Source organism: Cephus cinctus, unplaced genomic scaffold (genome assembly GCF_000341935.2).
Source record: "Cephus cinctus unplaced genomic scaffold, Ccin1 Ccin1_scaffold0062, whole genome shotgun sequence".
Classification (NCBI taxonomy): domain Eukaryota; kingdom Metazoa; phylum Arthropoda; class Insecta; order Hymenoptera; family Cephidae; genus Cephus; species Cephus cinctus.
Genome location: NW_014332805.1, coordinates 62,277 through 71,504, shown reverse-complemented (window position 1 = coordinate 71,504; position 9,228 = coordinate 62,277). Strand labels below are relative to the sequence as shown.

The following is a 9,228-nucleotide window of genomic DNA, read 5'->3' as shown; positions in this document are numbered from 1 at the left end:
TGAACACCGCCATACCCACCGGGTCAGGTAGTTTCGGAACACCCTGTATTCTAAACAGACAAAGTATACTGTAAAGTACTTCTTCGGTCGTTCCAGTATCAGCAATTTCTCATGCTCCTCTACTCTTTCCTCCTACTCCATTCGGATGGCTCTCCCATCCTTCACTTCTAGTCACTTTAGTTCTTACTGCCCACAAAAGTATTTTGGAAGGCCTACTCGCTGTTTTCATTTTTAGAGAAATTCCCAAATTTGAATACATATTGTACTTCAAGTTCTTAATTCTGTACGGAGAGAATTTTCTAATAAAAATTCTAGTGTAATGTGGCGTAAACCTGGTATACAGTAGAATGCCGTACAATATTACTCCAAAAAAGAGAAATTTAAGATATTGCTCCTAATATATTTTACCATACTGGATGGTAAAATTTTTGTATCTGGAATAGTATATTTCAGCCTCGGCTTCACTCAGCTTCGTGCTGCCTTCAGACTCGCAGTGCGCGAAACGCTCGTTTGGCCTCTTGTATCCAACACTATTTTTTGCAACACTGTACGGAAAGTTCGCAGTTTTGTACAAAAACAAGCACAAAATGATCCATTCTTGATCAGAGCGTGCGGGAATCATAACATGTTGCACTGTGTATTAATATCAGACATCAATGATTCATTGTTGCAAAAAATAGTATATGATACGTGTGCGGGTTGGTGATTCCTACTCGTGTGACATTTGCCAGCAATCACCAACTGTCCGCATTTGTATTATAATATACTCATTTTGCAACGCTGTACGGAATGTATACAATTTGTGCACCAAAAAACAAGCACAAAATGGTCCATTCTTGAAAAGTTCGCACACTCTGAACTCTTTAAGAATCTGCCATTTCGTGCTTCTTTTTGGTACATATCCTGCGAACTTTCCGTACATTGTTGCAAAAAATAGTATATGATACGCGTGCGGGTTGGTGATTCCTACTCGTGTGATGTTTGCCGGCCGAGCGAAGCGAGGGTGGCAACGTCCACACTCGTCAAGAATCACCGACTTCCCCCACTTGTATCATTGGGGGATCTGTATCTGTATATGTAGTATACATCTGTAGTATAAAAGAGTTTAATATAAAGTATATATATATACGTATATATTGTGACGTTATTTTATACCGTCACAAGACTCTGGAAGAGTAACTCGCGTGTTTCAATGGCGGGACGCAGTTCCGTCCCTTTTTCTGGCAACCCAGCACGATACCGGCTAAGAACTCCAGGCTCATAGACTAGCTATCGAACTTTAAGCTAATTCCAAATTGTACCTTATTTCATAAATCGCGAATACGACACCGTACCGAGTCATCACGAAATAACAAGCCACCAAAAGAGGACTTGCCAGACCTACGCCAAGGAACGTGGAGAGCTGTTGCCGATGCCTGACGACTCCACCCTGGATGGACCCTGCCCGAAGTAGAGTACGGAGGGCCAATTACAAAGTACAGCGCCATGGACTACACCTCACCTCTCGCTACGTATTGCCGGTATGTCTAGCCAGACTTGTATCGGCTAGTATAGCTGCGTCTCGGCGAGTAGACTTTGGGGTTAGATTACGCTTTAGTCTCAGTTTTATAGCACTGGCGAATAAGTTGAAGTATAAAAATTGCGTCACAATATATACATCTGTAGTATAAAGAGTCTAAATGTACTATTTGCTCACTGGTACATTCACATTGCGCACTGCCTTTGGGCACTGTGCGGTAATCAGTTATTTTGGATTTCTGTGAAAATCCATGCAAATGAGGATTTTGCATGCATGAGTAAAAAAAAATATAATACAAATGTTTTAATTTATAATCGGTTGAGTTTGGGAAAAATTCTAGCCGACCAGTAAAATATGTGTGAACAACCGCATAAAATACTATTACCGACTATTTGAAAAAAAATTCGAATTATGTCATAAATAATAATAACACGATGTCTTATGAAGAATCTGGATGTTCACTAGTTGTTTTGAATAATATTAATATTCAATTATGTAGTTTTTGCCAATTCAACCAGTTTTTTCAATCCTTTCAGCTCGGTCTCCATAATTTAATATTACGTCAAGACATTCTATGAATTTCTAAAAAATTTTAAATCCAACCTTTCAGAAAATGCTGTATGGTTTTTAGTAAATGGATATAAAAAATTATAAGAAGCAGAAAAAAGTCCCAACAAGTCCCAAAATTGAATTTTATATCAACTTTTCAATTATATTTTTCAATCATTTTTATCAATCATATAACAATAATTATTAACAAAAAAATGTACAAATTATTTTTTTTATTCAAGAAAGGTCCATTTTATTTTATTTTATAAATACGGTATATTTTTGGCTTATATATTTTTTATATTTTTTTTATATTTTGGCTTACCGACAAATTGGAAAGAAATTAATAAACAATTATATAAGATCGATACCTGCAGATACGTGATTAAATTGTCGTGTAGAATTGACAATGTTGTATTTGCGTTAAATTAAACACTTTACTAGCCATTGTTTTCGTTTGGTTTAGAAACAAATTTCCTTGTTTTTTCCACCACCGATTCGGATATAGTGATGATCTAATTTTACGACTAATGTGACGCGTTGTACGTATAGGATAACGATTAAATAAATCAGATATCAAATATTTATATTTTTTTTTTTCGTTTGAATATGTGTCTTTGTAATTTATTTGCGTTGAATTTAAATTGCTTTGATAATACACAAAAAAGGATCAGTAATGATTACTGGTCTTGTTAGCAGCGAGTTTCAGGTAGTATAGACAATAGGCAACAAATAGCGTAGAATATCATTTTTCATTTTCAGAGGGCACTGTTCCGAAGGTATTTCTTACTGGATCAGTTAGTAATGAATACTTAGCTGCAAAATGGGACTCACTGCTAACCAGACTAGTAATCATTGCTGTTCCCCTTTTTTCCGTGTATAATTCTTGGAGTACCTCAAAAATGTATAGTTTTTTTTTGTGAATTAGTGTTACAGTTTTCATATCACTAATGTACAGCGAGTAGACCTTCTTAACCCTACTGTCGCATACGGAATAGTTTTGATTCCAAAATTTAAAAAAAAAAACTTACTTTTCGAACGAAGGTAAACTGTAAGCATGGTTTTAAATTCCTTAATTATTTTTTCCTAAAAAGTAGTAATACTAGATTAAAATATGACTTTCTAGCTTCCAAGCATGTTTCTACATTTTACATGTGTGTGATTGCAAAAGGGAGAAAGATTGAGAGACGGGGAGGCGAGAAAGATAGATAGAGAGAGAGAGAGAGAGAGAGAGAGAGAGAGAGAGAGAGAGAGAGAGAGAGAGATTTTGGATTGTTCATTACACAGAGATAGTGAGCAGAGCTACTCGAAAAGTGAAGAATCAGAAAATCCACGATTACCTTGGCGCTTATCGGACACGCTAGACAAAGACAAACAGGAGGAAGGACAATCACAGAGTGAAGTGGATGATGCAGAACAAAGCAGACCTTCCATTGACGATGAAACCTGGTTGGCTATTGACGACGAAGTCACAGATATAACGTCCGACTTTCATGCCTTCTGGAAAGGTGAAGGCAATATCAAGTCCATCCGAGAGGCTCAAGGTGAGACACGCTTGGGGCTTTTCTTTTTTTCTACCATTTACCAACTGACCGGCACTAACTGAAATGAAATCATTTTACCAGAACTTAAGTCGCAAAACGGTACTCAAAATGTTTAAAGGGGCTAAAGAACTCTAATGGCTACTTTGAATTTGCAATATTAAATATATCTTAAATAGTATAACCTTTACAGATATTCTTAATCGAAGCGAAAGTAATAGAATTTGTGTTAAATTTGCAGAGCCAGTATAAACTGCATTGAGAGAATTATTTTGAAGCGTCAACCGAATTTTAGTTCATTTAACCGCACATAGCGGTTGCCGGCAGATAATCGTATTTGGAAATTATTGAAATAATTATTTCAATCGTAATTTGCAATAATTTTTACTGAATATTCAATCATTCGGAATAAATACAAAACAAGTTCAAGCAATTACTATTGTATTTGGTGTAATTGATATTTTTTATTAAATTAACATAAATATAGTGTATTTGGATATGTAGGATTATTCTATCCAATTATCGTATAGTTTTAGTCTTATAGAAATAAACTAACGCATGTTATGAGATACTGGTATTTGTATAATCTAACCACAGTACTTACGCAACTTTATGTCCAGAATCATAACCTGTCAAGAATTGCCCTGATAGAACTGAGTATTCAGACAGTTTAGAGTAGCTGTCATGCACATTAACAAATTTTTATCAAAGTGTGTTATATAATATTATTATTCTGATATATACACGGAGAGAATTTTTCGGTAATTAATCCTATAAAATTCACGATAAAATTTACCATAAAAACCAGTAATCATGGGACATCGTTACTATTTCATTAATTATTGCTTATAATACACGATACAATGCACACGGTAAATATTATTGGGAATTTTTACTGCGTTACAGCGCAAAATTTACCTGACTCAATATTAAATTTTCTGTTGTATGACAAATAAAATCTGTTTGATATAACCAAAAACTGATTAATATTTTCACACAATCGCAAAACATATAGTGCTATTTAGGAGCATCGCATCAGCTGAAGTTAGCTCATTCATCTCTACGGTAGAATCATATTTCGACTGTTCGATAAATCTACATTTATTAACATGAATTACGTTTTTCGAATACTTATTTTTAATTCTCTGCACATATGTAAGAGAATAACTAAATCAAATAAATATAAATTAAATAACAATTTATTAAATTAATACCATTTCTTAACAACATATTAGGTACCATTGCTTATACGTATTGAATGTTTAACAACCCAACCATACATTTGAAAAATATACAAAAACTAAAACAAGTAGGAAGTTGAAACTGGCAATTTGCTTCCGTTGAATCGTAGGTAGTGTACGAAGTCCCTATATGAGAAAGCATTTTCATTTTTTTTAATCTTTGGATTCCTCATAGATGAATCTATTACCGACGATTCAGAGGAAGCAAATTGCAAATTTCAACTTGCAGCTTGTTTAACGTGAGTCCCTATGCCTCTCACAACTTGGGGTGCTTCATACTGTAGAGAACGCATGTAAGGATAAATCTCTTGTATAATCTCTTCGGGCCTAATATTTTTGAATTGGCTGAAAAAACTTGAATATATGTATAATCAGATCCGTTTTACCGATCTCCTCCAAAATTGAGACATATCACGGCTAAATAATACTCTATACTTTTCGAAAATTGGAGCTCAATCGGTTAAAGTTGACGGGAGTTATATTGATAAATTTAATTTTTCGAAAAATTCAAATGATCATGAAATCAAAACTTCTCGATGGATTTGACCCAAATGCAATACTAACCAACCTTGGATACAAATCTCTTTGTCAAGAACTATTTAGACGATTATCACAAAATTTGCGATCGCTAGAGTGATAACGTCCTTTTTTTGGGAATTTGAAAACGACATAAAATCCGAACCGCAGCTTGGATCATGACGAAAATTATAGTCATTGAAGGCGTTGTAGAGCTGCATATGCCTGCAAAATTAGGGGGCTGTATCTAAAACCGTTCTCGAGTTATACACGTTTGAATTTTGGGAGGCCATTGCACACACACACACTCACACGCGCGCGCGCGCGCGCATACGCACACGCACACACACACGGACATTTTCTCAAAACGTGTTTTCTCGACATTTTGCCACATTCTGAACATAGTGACATGAAAATCTCGACAGGAACATTTTCCACCGTCACATAACTTCCTCTACGAGGAAGCAAAAGTCACAGTGATTTACGTGGTTGACTTCAAAAGTATGAAAAGTAATGCACTCCACGGTAAAATTGATTCTAGTGCACGAGATAATTTGACTATTTTAGATGACTTTTTAAATTTAATAAAGTAAAAGCTATAGTTTCACACTACATATTTTTAAATTTCAAAATGTTTACTGTATACTTCAGTAAAAGCTAACGTGATATGCTTACTTTATAGTATGTTTTCGTCAATTGTTCTGAAATATATAGGTAATATGTTAAGAAATGCCATGATGTCCCGTGGTTACCGTGAGTTTCACGATAATTTATAATGAAACATTCTCTCCGTGCAATTTTGAAACTCCTAAGTCTTTTCTCGCTGATTCAAAGTCCGAAAACTTCTGTTGCTCAAACTTATACACTTTATTAAGAACGTTCTCAATAAACGTAATTTACTTTATTTTATTTTAATTTAAATATTGTGTTGATTTTATTATAAACTGTTTTCACTAATCCTTAAAGACGTCATTATCTTGATCAACCTTCGATTTCTCAAGCCCCCTACTTACGATCGAGTACATCACTCCGTAAGAATTCAATTCCGTCGGATTCCGTAATAATTCCAGTTGCTGTAGTTAAATATTGGCATATGCAATTCAGTTGATATTTCAATACTTCACAACCACTATCCATTTATCTCTATTCTGTTGATAACTTTAATTTTGAATTTAGGGATATTTCTATCGTTAGAAGTATTATACACTACCTTCTAGAAGTATTTATACTCTACTTTGGGCGCAAGTAATAGGTCGATCTCGGGTTAAACTTCGAAGGTTTCACCCTAAACATCATTTTAAAATCGGTACAGTAAAGCCAATCGGTCCCTCCATGTCCGCTTTATCGATAGCATGCGATCGTTATTCAGACGTCACAATATATTTTAAAAGGAAATATATTTTGAGAAGAATTTATTTGAATTTCTTGGTTGAAACGTACATTGCAAGGCATAGAACTGAAAGCATACATATATGAATAAATTCAATATAAAATTTAAGTATATTTTTTAATCTGACTCAATGGATTTATTGCATATCACTATTAGGTTAAGTTTGCTAACGAATAAAATATTATAAAAAGTAGTCTTTCGGTATAAAAAATAATAATTCAATTGAGAAAACAACTTTTATTATCTTTCATAATATCAAATCCAACGTAGTACCCGACGAAACCAGCGAGTGCCGATCTGTATCATATTAGACACGCAGGGCAATGTTAAAAATGGGTATATTTTCTCATATAAAACGCATTAAATATGTTCATCTATGCTTATAAAATGTGTTAAGCCCTATTCTCTTTTACGTCATAAATATAATGGTAAGTTATAAAACTTTCTATAATAAAATTATTAAAATACATCTATTATTTATAATTCTTATTCTGTGATTAGTTGATACATAAATGAATTAGTTATTTAAAGTTCTATGGAATCGTACTACACGAAAATAAGCGTGCGCTACATTAGACACCCTGTAGCCATACTTATTGAATTAGAATTTTCCATGTCAGGACCACATTGGGTACTAATAAGAATTCCTATTAGAAATATCATTATGAAAATCGAAAGCACGTCGAGGGACCTAGACGGGCTCTGGACATGACAGAAAATTTGCACTAGGCAAATTCATAAAAAAAAAATAACCATGATTTCTCGTAGACAGCCAGTGTCAGGACTTGACTAGCTCCAAATTTATTTTACGGATACATAGCTTCCACGATTTCATCAGTAAAGGACCTTTTCGAGAATCGGGTGTGCCCGGGAAATTTCTACACGAGTGTATTGGCAAACAAGTTATTCTGTTTTTAAAAAATGTTACTATTTTCCAGTTGTAACGTAACTTCTAACTTATGACCCGACACCGATAGCAAAACATACGAGAGCGAACTATCTTCGAGAACCAACCTACGTTACCTTCGGCCGTCCACCCTTCGTTCGTGCATCCGCAAGCCAGGCGGGCGCCAGCCAATTCTTTTTTCACCGGGAACTGACGAGCCGGTATAAACTGGGAGTTGGGGTGGAACAGGCCCAACTCCACCAAGAACGAGAGCTCTGACGGAACCTATCAGACGAGTCGATAACTTAACGGATCCTGTCGATTTTTGGGGACGCGTAAAATCGAGAAACGCAACCGTAGGTGCTGATCTTTGGGGTCGCGTAAAATCAGCAAACGCAACTGGATACACGAACGGGAGCGGACGGTTACGGAAATGCACGGCCGCTCAGGCTGCTAGGTTTGAGGTAGAGAGGGTCGGAGTAAGAGTCCGGCAAATAGTGCGAGAGACACAGAACGACGAACCGAGAACGTATCAGAACGAATCTTAACTATCTATCGAGATCCCTTCACCAATTAATAAATTGGGAGTCCTTACTGGAGCTGTTGCAGCTAATCCGTGGAGGCCGAGAACTGTATCCAAAGGACAATTTGGGGAGCACTGCACTAAGGCACAGCACTACACCTCCGTAACACTCGCAGGAATTCATAGAATTGCGTGGATATCGCGAGAACAACGCGAGAACTATACGAATCGAGAATTTGCTATACCGTAGCGAAACACGGCAAGAAAAACTATCAACAGATAGCACGGGAGCACGAGCCAGCCCGTGACACCTCGGTCGGTGCCCCCTCACCGGAGCTGTTGCAGCTAATCCGTGGAGGCCGAGAACTGTATCCAAAGGACAATTTGGGGAGCACTGCACTAAGGCACAGCACTACACCTCCGTAACACTCGCAGGAATTCATAGAATTGCGTGGATATCGCGAGAACAACGCGAGAACTATACGAATCGAGAATTTGCTATACCGTAGCGAAACACGGCAAGAAAAACTATCAACAGATAGCACGGGAGCAACTGTAGCGAAACACGGCAAGAAAAACTATAAACAGATAGCACGGGAGCGCGATGTCCCCCGTGACACCTCGGTCGGTGCCCCGAGACAGACTGCTTTGACAATAGCCAAATCCGAGAACTAATCATTCTGATTGGTCGAGAGCCTTATAACCGATAACTCTTCTGTCTCCTTCGAGTCGTCCCTTTAAACCAAATCGAGAGCGTTCCTTAACGAATCGGTACGTATCATCTGGAGATCCTTCACGGCCGCTTCCCCAGGGCATCGGGCGGGAGCTGGGCACCACATCCTTAACTCGGGCAAGAGGTTCCTCTCCTGCCCTTAACCATATCAAAACTTCCTCCGCCCGCTCTACAGCCCTTTGCCCATCTCCAGCGGGCCGCCGGTATCTCACCCGGCCTTCTGCCGGTCCGTGGAGACGTTTCCGTCGGGTACTCTCCTCTACCGGGAAACTCGGTACGTCGAGACTATCTCCCCACGGCAGATTCGAGCACCTCGACCTCAACTAAACA

The 9,228-nt window shown here is 37.2% G+C and overlaps 1 protein-coding gene across 1 annotated transcript in view; it reads left to right on the top strand.

The window, feature by feature from the left end:
• Positions 1-3,355: 3,355 nt before the first annotated feature.
• The window catches only part of LOC107268637 (neprilysin-4), a gene marked incomplete at its 5' end in the record, with an annotated part of 50,962 nt that continues 45,089 nt past the window's right edge, over positions 3,356-9,228 (top strand). Inside the window, 1 exon segment of the mRNA XM_015741627.2 lies at positions 3,356-3,612. Coding sequence (XP_015597113.1) covers positions 3,356-3,612 — 257 coding nt within the window.